The sequence below is a fragment of the Brassica napus genome, chromosome C9, assembly GCF_020379485.1.
Source record: "Brassica napus cultivar Da-Ae chromosome C9, Da-Ae, whole genome shotgun sequence".
Taxonomy (NCBI): Eukaryota; Viridiplantae; Streptophyta; class Magnoliopsida; order Brassicales; family Brassicaceae; genus Brassica; species Brassica napus.
The window spans coordinates 61,758,024-61,774,755 of record NC_063452.1 but is presented as its reverse complement, the minus strand read 5'-3'; the positions used below and the strand labels follow the sequence as shown (position 1 = coordinate 61,774,755).

The following is a 16,732-nucleotide window of genomic DNA, read 5'->3' as shown; positions in this document are numbered from 1 at the left end:
TATAAAACAAATGAGAAACTCTTATCAACAGTAATGATAGTTCTAGAGGGTTAGTTAATGGTGATCGAAAGGATAAAGCACTGCTATATGAACCAACCAAAAGTGTTTTCGGAGACACCACCGGTCCTCTAGCTGTCTTTTCAAACACTCAGGGAGACAGCTAGAGGACCGGTGGTGTCTCCGAAAATACTTTTGGTTGGTTCACATAGCAGTGCTTTATCCTTTCGAGCACCATTAAGACCATGATTAATCCGGGGTTCTTAAAGTGGAGTTCTTAGCGGAAGTTAAGAAACAGTTTCTTAATTTCCGCTAAGAACCTCATCCTAAGAACTTCGGGTTAATCATGTTCTAAGTAACCCTCTAGAACGATCATTACTGTTGATAAGAGTTTCTCAAGATTTGTTTTATACGCATGATAGATATACACATGTTATAACTAGACGGTAAACTTGTAAGTGTTTGAAAAGACAGTAGAAGATGTCTATATAGAGACAGGGTTAGTTAATGGTGCTCGGAAGGATAAATCGCGGTTGTTTCTCTTTCGCGAAAAATAACTTCCTTGCCCTGTACATGTTATATATAGACATCTTCTACTGTCTTTTCAAACACTTACAAGTTTACCGTCTAAGATTTTTATCTTCTTATGAATATAGTGTATCATGGTATTTAAAATCTGTGTGTGATTTTTTTGTTTGATCAACAAATCTTTGTGTTAGTCATGGTTATATTTGGGTTGCCATACAAGCTGTTATGTCAAAAAAGTTGGAATAATTTTATGGGAAAGAGAACCATAAGCGATACCAAAAATGGGAAGCTAAATATACTATACCATTCGCGATACATTTAATCATTACAGGTTTTATAACTTAACAGTTACTCCATATAAATAATTAACTAGTTAACAATCAAACCCATAAATAAGGACTTATGTCATGTCCAAGAATCATGTTGACATGGTGTGTTCATTTATCCGCCTATGAAGAAAAGGGTAGTGTCCACTCTAGAAGTAGTAGTGTCATTAATTCTTCATCCACCCATACCTAACCCATCTTATTTCTCAAGTTTCACTTTCCGAGGCTCCTGCTGACACGAAGCATTCTCTCATACTACTTTATTTCTAGAGACAATTTGCTGAAAATACATAAAAGAAGACAAAATTAAGAAAATATCTCACGCGCCTAAAAATTCAAATCGCTGTAGCCAAATTTGTGTCGTTCTACCGATAATATCCCTATACTTAAGCTACGTTGTCAAAAAGCTTAATCACTTGCAGATTTTCTTAGATATCTCTTCTAGAAATATATGTCACTGTTCTTTAGTAGGTCTGTCAATAGCTTCATTCCCCACCACACAATTTGGTTGATTCTCGCACCCTTCCGTAGGTTTCTACACCACATATTTGTTATATATGATGAGATTGCAAGTTGGCTTTGGGGACTATACAAAATTGTTATTTGTTAGTCCTTGCTATACACATTTCAGAGCAATTACAGATCTAAACATTAATATGATTGAAATGTAATGTGTTTTCTAATCATATATAAATATTACTAATCCTTAATGAAGCATATTAGATTATTTGTAAACTTAGACACTAATATTCTATATATTATCTAACTTTACCCTATAAAATTATGTGTATCAGGTAACATTATAAATACCAACCATCATAATTAATCATGATATTATATGCTAAGTTATATTGTACGCATTATTTATTTGTTATCTTCCTTACATGTGAGTCACTTATAAAATCATTGTCGCTAACACATTTCTTAGTGACTACTACATCACTTAGTAGACACTACAAAGTCTTAACCTGAAAATATATCATTTAACATATGGTATATCAGTTGCCTTTGGTCGTACATACGAATATATCAAATAAAAGATAATACATACCATAATACTTACTTATATTGTTATCGTTTACTAGTAAATTTAGACACTAACATTGATTATATCATCAAACATTAGACTCTAACATTTTATATCTCATCTAACATTATAAGTACCAGCCAAATATATTGGTTTACGGTTCCAGTTAATTGGACAGAAAAAGGACATGATTATAATTTGTCACTTAACTGATAATATGAAGAATAAAGTTGTCCTATTAGTTTCGAAAGCATATAAAATTGGAGGTCAAACATAAGGAAAATAGATGAGGAAATATATACAGGGAATTATTCTTCTTCAGTTATGTATGACTGATGGGACTAATATACAATCTGACAAATGGTTTATTCCTGGTTAACATTTTGTAGCGTCACTAAGTGTTATAGTAATCAGTAAGATATGTGTTAGAGACAATGTCTTTGTGAGTGATTACATGTAAAAGGATAACAAATAATTAATGTGTATAATATAAAACTTAGCAGATAATATCACATGAATATATAATGTATTAGCGAGACATCATTTTCTTCCGGTGTAGCATTCAACAAATCATTCTCTCCGCCAGTGAGTATGATGCCAACATCACTCATAAACGATAACTCAGATCTAGGAAATTCTTGCATAGTCGTGATTTGGTCCACCCACATATTCTCTTTGTTCTTCCTCTTGCACAAGTCCACAAAGTTAACACATACTTCTACAGAACTTATTCATACATCAGCTCCACGATAGGACATGTAACAATATACATATATCATCATGGTTAAATTCTAAGTAGAACTCATAGTTGTTCCAGTACAACTTGCCAGATAATAAAACAAGTTATCATTATAGAACATGTTACAATACCAATTGCCATCTAGTAACAATTTTAACTGTTACAATAAAACTTGCCATATAATGGAAACTGTTATAGCCGAGAGTATTTTCTTATCATGTATCATATACGTAATCTACTATTAGCAGTTAACACCAATTTCAAAAAGCTATCGACATTGAATACAATACAGGGTACGAGTCATGTTGTTTTCTTGAAAACGCTACTTTCTTTTATTAGACGGACCATGTTGTCGACAGTATCATCTTCAGCCTCATCATCCCAAACAAGGTCTTGTGGGGAATGTGTGGTGTCCTCAAACATGGATATCGGCTCAACCTGTAAAATAGAGACAATCGAATTCATGAGCACCATCAGTAACACAAAACGTAGCAGTTAAGTGTAAGAGTACATGACACCGTTAAAACTTAGCATTTAGTTGTAAAAATATGGGACACTGATAAACTTAGCAGCTATGTGACGATGATTCATACAGGCGGTTGCTAAGTATGTATTAGTTGCATAGAGTATTCGCTATTATATGATATTGCAGGTTACTTAACAAAGATACAGCTACTAGTAATAGTGTATTTGTTCATGCGTTATTAACGTCGAATTAGGAATTGTTTTATGATATTTGCTTCCACCTACATACTAATTACCAAAACCATCAATCTCATGTACTAACCTTGGCTTCCTCGTCTAGAGCTTTAACGTGTGCTGGATTTACACAGTATCTAACCGGCGATTGAGGTGTAGTTGATTCAGTAGCATCTTTCTCTTCTCCCTCTTCTGCTTGAGGCTCGTTACATCCTGATTCTGAATCGGAATCCGACTCAATATCTACCACAGTTTCATTCTGTGGAACAATCTCTTTGATCTGAGGTACCGCCGCCATAAATACAAGCTGGATCGCGTCAACGAACCCAGGCAAAGCCACACTGGCCTGTGAGAGTAGAATCTCGTCTTTCTTTTTGATCCCAGTAACAAGCATTTCAAACGAAACTCGACCCCATGGTTAGGCAAGAAATTCATCCATTTCCCTAATCATTTCAACGTGCTCTGGGATTATACGGGGGAAATGAGAAGTCGGAAGAAGAATACACGACGTAAAGGCAAGGCATGCATATTTCAGTCGCATCTCACGGTCCTTGATCCCTTTTCTTCAGCATCTCAATTGCTAGATTTACGAGGCAAAACTTGAGGGATCCGAAGAGTTCTCCCCAATATAACTTCTCATTGATGGGATTCTTCTTTCTCTTTTTGGTGTTTTTGATTGGAATTTTCTTGCAATTGAGCTCAGTAACGTGAGCAAACTCGTGCAGGGACATCCTGATAGGTCTTCCAGCGAACAGAAACCAAATCTCGTATTTTTTCTTCACTCTAAGCATGTGGACAATGACGAACTGCCCAAAACTACCAGAGAACGATGGATTCTCGGCTTGTGATATGATCTTCCCAAACGTGGTGCTCCGCAAGAAATCTACTTCGTCGGGGTCAAGAGCCTCAATTATAGACTCGATTCTTTTGGGTTTGTGGTATGTGTTAACCCTTTCACCGTTGGGTTCTTCGCCGGCGGCAAACATGCGCTCCGGTAAACACAGCTCACCCATCTCAGGCTGGTGTGCACTGTTTGGTGATTCAAACGAAAGAGATGACCTAGAAGGAGAATTAAGAAACGAGACTGTTGAGTTCGTGAGAAGATATAAATGAAAGGATACTTCTACATACAGCATAAATAAGTAAAAAAGTGGGTAATTAAACTAAGCTTGTTTGCCCCTATCGTCTTTCGATGTGTAATTAGAGTACAACCGGTAGCGTGTAGAATATAGTCTAAGGGTATAGGATCTGCAGCAAATCTATAAGTACATTATAGATGTCCTTTAGGTGTGTAAGGGTGTTTCCGTATTAAAATAAAATCCACGGTGCAGCGGGTATCTTTCTAATTACCATTGATTTCGTGTACAGAGAGCTAAATTCTCTTATTTCTATCGTAACAACCATTTTTCAAGGAATTTAATTGAATAAAATAAATGCATGTTTATTTTTGTTGTACGTTTGTTAATTTTTTGGTCATCCTTTTCGTTAAAAGAAAAGTTCGTCTAGAAATCAAATGCGGTCTAAATCACGAAACGTGGCCTTGGGATCTACCCATGCGTCTCCATCTGCATCCTGAGAGTTGGAACAGCAACGCGGATTTTGCGGTTGCGTTTGGCAGATACTGATTAACCTAAAATAATTTGCCAGCGGGCACTAAATGCATGAAATAAAAATACCATAAGGCAGGAGATATTTTTGAATTTACATGTCTATCTTTGTTTAATTATTTAAAAAGAATTGTAACGATCCAAAAAAATTAATCAGTTGAATTTTGATAGTTGATTAATATGATGGATAATTATATGGCAGATTGGGTAGTTGCCACTTTGTGAATAACCGTGAAGGACAAAACTAATAAAAGAAGCGGTCTGTGAGAAGTATATATTACCGACTAATATTGTATACCAATGCCTGGGACGGATCGGATATCCGGGCAATTTTAAAGTATCCGGATCCGGATCTTTATCTGGCGGATCCATAATTTTACTATTCTTATTCGGATCTGGGGTTCTCGGATATCCGGGTGTCGGATATCCTTATAAAAATTGCAATATCCGGCGGATATCCAGATTCGGATTTGGATCCTTAAAATAAAAAAAAATATTAATATAAAAAAAATGTTAACAATAATTTTAAAATAAATATATATATAATGTTTTTAATTATTTCTGTGTATAATATTACAAAATTTACATGAAATATATATATATATATACTATTATAAAAATGAAAATATATGAAATAAAATTAATTTTTATATATAGATATTATTATTTTTAAAATAGATATTTATAACACTTACGGATCCGGATATCCGGACTAAAAAAATCAAGATATTCGGATCCGGATCTGGCTTTGACGGATCCAACATTTTACTATTCGGATCCGGCCGCTCCGGATATCCGGATATCCGGATTTTCGGATCGGATCCGGATCTCGGATAAAAATCTCACGCCTATATAACATATCGTATTATCAACAACCAACGTTGTGAACCACATATCTTACCTACCATTCACGTGTACTCTCCAGCTACCCCGATTAACGAAAAAATATCTGGGGCCATAGCTTCCGAATGATCGACTAGTATTCAAATAACTGATTTTATAGTGATTTAGCTTTGTAGTTTTTTAAATGACAGTTTAATATATGAATATTACGTTTGACACTATCATTTATAATGTCGCATGTGTTATGAATTTGTTTATTTTTCTTTTTTTGACGAATTATTTCTCTAATTTTCCTTATCTCTTTCAGTATTCTCCCCTAAAACGTTCCTAGCCATTTTTAATATAAAATATTTTTTGACTAAAAGATAAGTTGAAAATTACAATATAGTAAAAATTACGCCAACATTTATTGACGAATATAAACGATTACAACGTGTTGGTGCAGAAAACACAGCATGCTGTAAATATCTACACTAGGCGATAAATCTTATGGGACTATATAAACAAACATGTTGAATCTTGAAAACATTGTGTAATGGTTTTTGGATAAGTCTTTAATGGATAGATTAATAGAAGAAAAATAAAACCTAAAGGCAAATAACACCGTTGTAAACTATATAATAAGTTGGTTCACGATGTCCCATGGTGGAAAAAAAGAAGATTAGCAGACGATATAGAGTGTGTTTTTGGAAAGTAAAAATCTTTGCTCATCATCCACTTTTAGTGCCTTTTTAATCAAAATCATGTCCCATGGTCAAATATCGGGGTCAGGAGAATGGTCTAGTATATATTTTATAGTTAGGATCGGATGATCTTCTAACTTATTCTAGTGTTTGCTTACAAAAAAAAAAATCCGATATTACGTCTTTTTTTTTACGAACGACTCTATAGAGATATTTAGCTACCTTCCAAGTTTACCAATCAAACCTCACGAACCAGAAACCTCACCTACCAGTCGACCCTGCCTCTCTCGCCTCCAACCTTTCCAACGTAAATAAATGCATTGATGTTTTTCTCTATAATATTCGTATATTCCAAGTCGTGTGGTGGGATACATATAGAAAAACCTAAATCTTATTATATTAGTATATACTGTTATAGAATTTACAATGTCTCGTTATTATTTTAAGATACCAGAGTACATCAGGACAAAGAGTTGTGGACCAGTAGCCATAGTGCCTTGGTTGTATCTTCGTCACGGAGAGTCGAGCCCCTTCCCTTTGTGTGGGATGATAAATGGGGTTTCCTAGGTGGTATCTGTATGCTATTACCTGATTATATCCTTAACTCGTATACAAGCCACGTACACTAATTTTAAATTCAGCTCATTATCCGATTTTTGTATATATCAAAAGAAATTATGTCTTTGACTAACCTAACGGTGCAAGCTGGGTGGTGAAGTGTCAATCTAAACTTCATGATGACATACATTTGTAGATTATAACTATATTCCTACACCGAACTTGGAACGCTGTACATTTTTGAACTAAAAACTTGTTTCGATGATGTGGGAGCTCCACTGATATGTTCTTAGTTGTTCGGTACTCTAGTATTTCAAACCCCAGAGACGGATAGCATTTAAGGAAGAAAATTTCCTTCTCTTCATATAAAACAGAACATTATAAAAGAAGTAGGTGCTCACGACTCGCGTAGATATGCACATGTGTATATATATATATATATATATGTATGTAAAAGTATATAAAGGTGCTGATAAATATATAAACATATTATAATAACATTAAAAATATTTTTGTTCAAAATAACACATAAAAGATAAAATTCTTAAAACAACATTAACTAAAAAAAATAAAAAACAACTTTATTTTATATTTAGGTTTAATAATTATAATTTAATATTTATGAGGTGAGATTAGCTGATTAGGCATGTAAAAAAAGATTAGAGTTTGAATTTAGGATTTAAAATAATTTTAATCATTTCACCATTTAACTAATGTTGTATTATATTTTTTCTTTGTATGCTACTTTGGCATAATTTTTTTTTGTGATATCCAAACATTTGCCCATATGTATACTTGTTTTAAATCCTGATAATCATTTTTCCGAATTAAAACTAAAATCATTATATATTACATTAGTTAATTTATAAAAGTTTTAATGTTCGAAACACATATAAAGCCATAAGCTAAAAAATTTATTCCGAACCAGAACCGTACTAGACCGTATCATAAATATGAGAACTAGGCTTAGATCAGTAATTATTTTTAAACCAATTTATACCTAACCGAAACATGCATGGAATTGTCAAGAAAAAAAATACCTTTATCTTATATATATAGCATATATGATTCCCATTCCTCATTTCTCACTTACCATTCAAACCCACCACTATGACTAATCTTTACCTCACAATCCTTCTCCCTACTTTCATATTCCTTATCGTTCTCGTCTTATCTCGCCGCCGCAACAACCGTCTCCCTCCAGGTCCAAACCCATGGCCCATCATCGGAAACCTCCCTCACATGGGCCCTAAACCCCATCAAACACTAGCCGCCATGGTAACCACATACGGACCTATCCTCCACCTACGGCTAGGGTTCGCCGACGTTGTGGTTGCCGCCTCTAAATCCGTGGCCGAACAGTTCTTGAAAGTTCATGATGCCAATTTCGCTAGCCGACCACCTAACTCCGGAGCCAAACACATGGCATATAACTATCAAGATCTTGTCTTTGCGCCTTATGGACAACGATGGAGAATGTTGAGGAAGATTAGTTCTGTTCATTTATTTTCAGCTAAAGCTCTTGAAGATTTCAAACATGTTCGACAGGTAAAATATAGTTATAAACGACATCCTCATTTTTCTAACGCTATAGCTCACCTATAGATTTTTAACCTTGTCGTTAATTTCTATGCATGTTTCGAAATAAGTTTATTTTAAATAAGTAACTACTAGGTAATAACCCGCGCCTTGCGCGGAATGTGATTATATTAGTTACGTTATTTTTTAATAAGAAGACATTAATCCGTTTAATCTGGATATCGGTTCGGTTTTAGATTGTTTTTTTGTTTTTAATCTCCTAAAATATAACTATCATTTTAAATTAATATTTATTTGATTTGTTTGATTAAAATGTTTATGTTTTTGTTTTTTTTTCTGTGATAATCAAAAATTACTATTATTTGTTTGTTTTCATGTTATGAATCTTAGATAGTCGTGATGTCGAACCAATGATTTCATATTATAGTTTCTAAATGGATAATGGTTAAAAAAAGAAAATAAAATGATTAAGACAATTATTTTTACTACAATTTGGTCGATAGTGAAAGAAACATTAAGAAAAAAAAATATTTTAACTTCCAAAAAAATTAGATATTTCAGTTTTGGTAAATACTTAGTTATAAGGTGCTCACGTCAATATGCACATGTATGTGTATATAAAAGTATATAAAGAAGGTTGATAAATATATAAAGATATTGTTAATTAATATTAAATGACATTTTTTTCAAAATAATACATGAAAAATAAAATTCTTAAAATGAAATTATTTAAAAATAAAAATATTATAAAATCTATATAATATATAACTTATATATATAAATCTTTAAATATATGTATATATATATGCATATAACAGATCAAATTGGATATATGTTCCTATAAATATTGATATTTGTGATTTACTTTTATTACGGATAACAAATCGAATCAAAATTTATGAATAATTTGTCTAGTTCTATTCGTAAACAGTAAAAATAACGTAAATAAGAACCATGCATGTGAGTTTTATATTAAAAAAACGTAAAGTACATAGTGTAAACATATTTATGTAGAGTTTGACTGAGAAACTCTCTACATGTGACATGTGTTCATTTTAGTGTGAACGCATTTATTACAATGTTTCTATACGTGACATGTGTCCAGTTTAGTGTGAATGCATTTATTACAATGCTTCTCCTTTAATATATAATGGAAGGTACTAACTTTGGTATTTAACAAAATAAAATATAGAAAAGTATAGTGCTTTCTTATAATATACCTCTATATACATTCGTCTTATACACGTATCTGATATATCTGTATATTAGTATGAAGTTATTCGAATACGGGAAAATATGCACAAATATGCAATTTAATACTTTAGTGGTCCGATGTAACGTGATGATACTTATGCTACTATTTATAGAAAGTGGAAAGCTCAGAAACGCAAGTAAAATTTACTCTAATAAATGATGATATATGGACCACATGACTTTCCCTTGAATAAGATGTATTACAAGTTCTTCGATTTCGGCGTACGATACGGCATACGCATATAGATCGTGATAGTTTATATGCTTATTAGGTATGGGCATAAAATTCGGAACCCGAAATCCGAACCGAACCCGAACCCGAACCGAAAAATCCGATCCGTTATCCGACCCGAAACGTAAAAATATCCGAACGGGTCTTGTAGGGTGGTAGAAAAAATATCCGAACCCAAAGTGTTATTAACCAAACCCGAACGGGTAACCCGAAAAATCCGAAATTAATAGTCAATATAAAATATTTTGAAATATATATAAGTATTCTCATTATTAAATTCAATCACTACAAGAAAACATATTTATTACAAGGGTCATATTCCTTGTTAATTCGTTGTAATAGAAGGGTTACAACGAATTAACAAGGAATAGCGTTTCGTTGTAAAACGCCCGTCGTAATGCAAGATTCGTCGTAACTTCAATGTAACATTTACGACGAAATAAATTCGTTGTAAAAGCGAAAGAGAGTATTTCGTCGTAGTTTCGTAGTTACGCTTCATCGTAAAAGACTCGTATAGTTTCCTTGTAAAATCATCTTTAAGTACTTGTACAATTTACGACGAATTTACACGTCTTTTAATGTAAAGTTCTTGTAATATTTACGAGAAATTTACAAGTATTTCCTAGTAAATTTCCCGTAAAGATTACGAGGATTTTACAAGGAAGTACTTGTAAAATCCTCGTAATCTTTACGAGAAATTTACATCTCATTGTCATATTATTATATTATTATGAAATATTCAAAATCAAAATATATAATTTATAAAATAAAATATTGAATATTAAAATATTTTTTTAAAAAAATATATAAATGTCATAAAATAATATTCAAATTAATAATAGAAAACAAAAAAAAATTGAAAAATAAAAAGCTCAGGGAGAACGCCGTCGAAGTAGTTGTTGGAGGTGTTTCTTCCTGGAGAGTCTCGTACTTCATCTATGGGTTCCGTCTCGAAGAGTAGGATGAAGTCGTCCTTGTGGCTTCATTGATGAAGTTTATTCATACCGTCAGTTCCATCTTTTTAGGAGCCACCTTGAAAAAAGAAACATATTAATATAATTAATTACATAAAATTTTAAGAAAATAAAATATATTTAATTTTTTTAAAAAAAATATCTAATCAGTCGTTTAAATGCCTCAACCTAACATTTAAATATAGTTTTGTTACCTAAAATTACCACCTAAACTAACCACCTAATCTAATTAACTAAACTAATCACCTAAACTAACCACCTAAACTAAACACCTAAACCTAAATTAATGTTAAAAACAACATACCTTTGAGAGAAGGAGAGGAGTGGTTTGAGATGAATGAAGGAGGCATTCCTCATTCATGTTTCGAGTTTATATAAGAAAACAACATTCCTCGTAAAGTCGTCGTAATTTTACGAGAAATCTACCAGGTCCGCGTTTTTAGTGTTACGAAGAATCTACCAGGTCCGCGTTTTTAGAATTACAACGAATTTACAAGGAATATTTACGACGAATTTACCAGAAAAATTTTACGACGACTTTACAAGGAAAGCTTTACAATGAAATTACAAGGAAAGCATACAACAAATTTACAAGAACACATGTATTACGAGGAATCTACCAGGCCCGTGTGTTTTCTATTACGATGAATTTACTAGGACTATATCTGAAACCCCGAAAATCAAATCCCTAAACCCCAAAATCACTTATCTATTTACACCATACCCTTTTACCACATCATCCCCTTTATCATATTTTTTCTTAAACCCAAAACTCCAATTGAATCCTTAAAACGCAAGTTATAAGTACTATAATCAAACAACCACTTGATAGCAAATAATCAAATTATTCTGTAATCTCTAAACCGAGGGTATGAAATGAAGTTAACTTGCTTGGCTTGAGAATGCTTACAACAAAATCAGTTTGGTAAAACAGCTTAAACACGTTTTCACCAAAAATAATGGTAACATGTTTCGTGAAAAAAATCCTTGTAAAGTTACAACGAATTCACAAGGAAAGCATTACAACGAATTTACAAGGACACATGTTTACGACAAATCTACCAGGCCCGCGTTTTTGGAGTTACAACGAATTTGCAAGGGAGCATTACAACGAATTTACAAGGAAATGATTACAACAAATTTACAAGGACACGTGTATTACAAGGAATATACCAGGCTCGTGTTTTCCATTACGACGAATTTACTATGACTATATCTGAATCCTTGAAAATCAAATCCCTAACCCCCAAAGTCTCTTACCTATAACCTCATATCCCTTTTACCCCATTCCCCCATTCTCCCATTTATCCTATTTTCTCTTAAACCCTAAACTCCAATTAAATCCTTAAAAGCCAACAAATAATTATTATAACCAAACAATATACACTTGCATTAAGTCTTAAACTGATTTATATATTTTTTAAAAATATTTAAAACATATATTACATCATTCTGAATCATTCGAGTTTTCAACAATATCAGTACAATGATTATCATCGCTTGCATCGAACTCTTCTTCACTTTCTTCATCCGTCATATCGTCGAAAAGATCTTCATATTGACGGTTATCCACATCAATTAGAAGGATGTCACCACTTTGTTGTTCAGATACTTCCACTTCAGTGATACACACTTCTTCTTGCAAAAGTGATTCTTCTCTAGCAACTATTCGTTCACGAGGTGTAACTTTGATAGCAGCTAATCAAGTTATTCCAAAATCTCTAAACCGAGGGTATCAGTTTGGTAAAGCATGCTTAAAACACGTTTTCACAAAAATTAATGGTAACATGTTTCGTCGTAAAAGCCTTGTAAAGTTACAAGGACTTCACAACGAATTTTCTCTTTCCTCGTAAAATCGACGTAAATTTACATGTAAATTACCACGAAACATTTTCCTTGTAACTTTACTACGAATTTACGACAAAATTCAGTTTTGTCGTAAAATCGTAGTAATTTTCTCGTAAATTTACGAGGAATATATTTCCTCGTAATTTTTCCTCGTTATAGGCATGTTTTCTTGTAGTGAATATTTGTGGTAATATTATATATAATAATAAATATTAAAATTCTAATAAATACTTTAATTACACAATTAGTTATAAATAAGTATTTTATAATTTGCTCATTGAAATAAAAAGTCTACTCTCTATAAGGCAATACATATTGTTTACAAATGATGTTTGTTTTCATGCTTGATTTAACATTTTATTGTTATTTTATCAATTTTATATGTGATAGATTAATTTTTATTTAATTTAGATGTTTTTCTTTATGTTTTACTTTAAAATTTTGTTTTTTACTTTGGTTATATCCGAACCGAACCGATATAACCCGAATCCGTAAGATATATGATTATTTTATGGGTTTTATGATGCAAAACAATTTTGAACCGAACCCCCGAAGTGTTATTATGCAAACCCGACCCGTACTAATAAAATTTTAGTATGAGACCTAAAAGCGTAAACCCAAAAATCCGAAAACCTGAAAAACCCGATCCGAATGCCAACGTATACCCGAACGGCCAGGCCTAATGCTTATAATGAAACCTTTTGTTTCTTTTTTTTTTCGTTTGAAATATGTCCATGAATGAAACTAGATTATTTAAGATATTTAATTACATGTAAATTAAAATGGAATAATTGGATATGTATACATCTATATACTATTTTCTAGATGGAACTTTAGGTTTTATAAATATAAATACAAAATTGATTTTAAATTTTTGTTTTATTTATTTTAAAACTTTGGTTACCTGAAACTTGTGTTATATATTAGTTTTTAATTTTTAGTCCAATATAATGATCTTATTTTTATTGCTTTTACATTTTTAAAATTTTAAAACCAAAATTCGAAAGTTACTATGTTATGCTAGTTACAGGTTTCAAAATCATTTTTTTTATTGGATAGTTGACCCATGTCCTGGTTGTTTGAAGAAATCTCCACTTCAATTGTTTCTTTTGGCCAGTTTTTTTTTTTAAAAAGGTTCATATTTTTTTACCCAAGATTAAATATTTCGTTTTAAAAATCTATTAAAAAACAATAACCAACAGTTATTATTTTCTTTGTTGTAACAAACCAATAGTTATTCTATTGCTGAAGGTTCAGATTGTAGAACAAATTTTTCTTACTTTGGTAAAAAGATAGATTGTTTAGCCCTGTTCGTTTTGAGATCGCCGCGTCTCGTTGACGCGATCAAAATTAAAGGAATGAAAACAGAATTTAAAAGGAAAAATAATAGATGAGGTGAAAGAATTTTTGTGTTTCTTGTCGCTGGAATGAGAGCGAACATATAAACATGGCCGCTATTTATTTTAGCGACACCGGAACCACAAAATTCCTTCCATTTCTTTGCCGCTGCGTTTTCTGTTTTACACTCGGGCAACCAGTAAAGAAGATAATCATGACTAATTTTAGTCCGCTGACGCCAGTCGCAGCGATCTCGAAACGAACAGGGCTTTTCATATTGAAAGAGTTACTAAACTCATTGGGTTAAAAACAATATAAACATAAAGTAAATTTTATTTTCACAGGAAGAGGTTGGAACACTCATGCGCGAGCTAGCGCGTGCAAACACGAAACCAGTGAACCTAGGCCAGTTGGTAAACATGTGCGTACTCAACGCCCTTGGACGAGAGATGATCGGACGGCGACTGTTCGGCGCCGATGCCGATCACAAAGCGGAGGAGTTTCGATCAATGGTCACAGAAATGATGGCTCTCGCCGGAGTATTCAACATCGGAGATTTCGTGCCCGCACTTGATTGTTTAGATTTACAAGGCGTCGCTGGTAAAATGAAACGTCTACACAAGAGGTTCGACGCTTTTCTATCGTCGATCTTGGAAGAGCACGAGACGATGAAGAACGGCCAGGATCAAAAGCACACGGACATGCTTAGCACTTTAATCTCGCTTAAGGGAACTGATTTTGACGGTGAGGGTGGAACTCTAACGGATACTGAGATCAAAGCCTTGCTATTGGTTCGTACTTCGTATAATCATTAATTTTTAATACCGGATACACGATGATTATTGATTTATTTTCTTTCCATTACAGAACATGTTTACGGCCGGAACTGACACGTCAGCAAGTACGGTGGACTGGGCCATAGCTGAATTAATCCGTCACCCGGAAATAATGAGAAAAGCCCAAGAAGAGCTTGATTCCGTCGTCGGACGTGGAAGGCCCATTAACGAGTCGGACCTTTCTCAGCTTCCGTACCTTCAGGTAACCCGAACCGAGAACTCGGATTGTTTTGGTTAAGCTATAATATTAACCGGTTTTGGTTTAAACAGGCGGTTATCAAAGAGAATTTCAGGCTCCATCCACCAACACCACTCTCGTTACCACACATCGCATCAGAGAGCTGTGAGATCAACGGCTATCATATCCCCAAAGGATCAACCCTTTTAACAAACATATGGGCCATAGCCCGTGACCCGGACCAATGGACCGACCCGTTATCGTTTCGACCCGAGAGATTTTTACCCGGTGGTGAAAAAGCCGGCGTTGATGTGAAAGGAAACGACTTCGAGCTTATACCGTTCGGAGCCGGGAGGAGAATCTGCGCCGGGTTGAGTTTAGGGCTACGGACGATTCAGTTACTGACGGCGACGCTTGTTCACGGATTTGAATGGGAACTGGCCGGAGGAGTTACGCCGGAGAAGCTCAACATGGAGGAGACTTATGGGATTACTCTACAAAGAGCGGTTCCTTTGGTTGTGCATCCTAAGCCAAGGTTGGATATGAGTGCTTACGGACTCGGATCGGCTTAAAACCTTTGCTTGCATGATAAGCTAGGTCTTGCACGGTGGAAGTTAAAAATAAAGTTTTTCGAACAGGTGTATGTTGGTCCGGAGTAAGCTAGATATAAGAGTATATGTAACTCTCAAATTACGTAAATTAAGATGGTGTGATTTGTTGTATGTTTTGTCTGCATGGACAAGACGATGGTTGTCTGAAGCAAACCCGTTTCAATTATGCATGTGTTCATACCACGATGTTACATTCATAATATGATGCTTTAAAAATTCAAATTTGTGTAATTTATTATTCCAGATTATATTATATTTTTTACAGGAGTTATTCTTGGGTTCACCCCCTAGGTTCACCAACCAATAGAAAGTTGTCATTTTAAATCTAGTATCTTTTAATTAAGGAAACCAAATAACTTGCAAATTATATTATTTTTTCAAAATAAAATTTAAAAATAAATAAAAATAATATATAAAAAACGAATTCAAAAAAAAAAAATGTTGTCAACAAAACACTAAACCCTAAACTCTAATACTAAACCCTAAACTCAAATCCTAAACCCTAAATCCTTAAGTAAACCCTAAATCCTTGGGTAAAACCCCTAAACCCTTGGAAAAACACTAAACATGTTGTCAACAAAACACTAAACCCTAAACTCTAATCCTAAACCCTAAACCCTTGGGAAAACCTTAAACCCTTGGGTAAACCTTAAACCCTTGGGTAAACCCTAAACCCGTAGGTAAACCCTAAACCCTTGGAAAAACACTAAACATTTGGATAAATTCTAAATTATAAATCTTAAACACTAAACTCTAAATCTTAAAAATAAATATTTTTTTTAAACAATGTTTTTTTAGAACTATTGTTATTTTTATTTACTTAATTTTTTATTTTTTATTTTAAAAGCATAATATAATTTGGCAAGTTATTTTGTTTCCTTAATTAAAAGATACTAGATCTAAAATGACAACTTT

At 33.3% G+C, this 16,732-nt stretch overlaps 2 protein-coding genes across 2 annotated transcripts; one reads left to right on the top strand and one right to left on the bottom strand.

The window, feature by feature from the left end:
- Nucleotides 1-2,709: 2,709 nt before the first annotated feature.
- LOC106446116 lies at nucleotides 2,710-4,641 on the bottom strand. The gene is made up of 2 exons (XM_013887800.3): nucleotides 3,405-4,641; nucleotides 2,710-3,055 (listed from the first exon to the last, which is right to left on the bottom strand). Exons 1-2 carry the CDS (start codon nucleotides 3,708-3,710, stop codon nucleotides 2,918-2,920), a joined length of 444 nt encoding a protein of 147 aa, XP_013743254.1. The 5' UTR covers nucleotides 3,711-4,641; the 3' UTR covers nucleotides 2,710-2,917.
- A 3,440-nt stretch (nucleotides 4,642-8,081) lies between these two features.
- LOC125574786 (flavonoid 3'-monooxygenase) lies at nucleotides 8,082-16,039 on the top strand. The gene is made up of 4 exons (XM_048767182.1): nucleotides 8,082-8,555; nucleotides 14,537-14,983; nucleotides 15,060-15,230; nucleotides 15,299-16,039. Exons 1-4 carry the CDS (start codon nucleotides 8,118-8,120, stop codon nucleotides 15,776-15,778), a joined length of 1,536 nt encoding a protein of 511 aa, XP_048623139.1. The 5' UTR covers nucleotides 8,082-8,117; the 3' UTR covers nucleotides 15,779-16,039.
- Nucleotides 16,040-16,732: the final 693 nt, after the last annotated feature.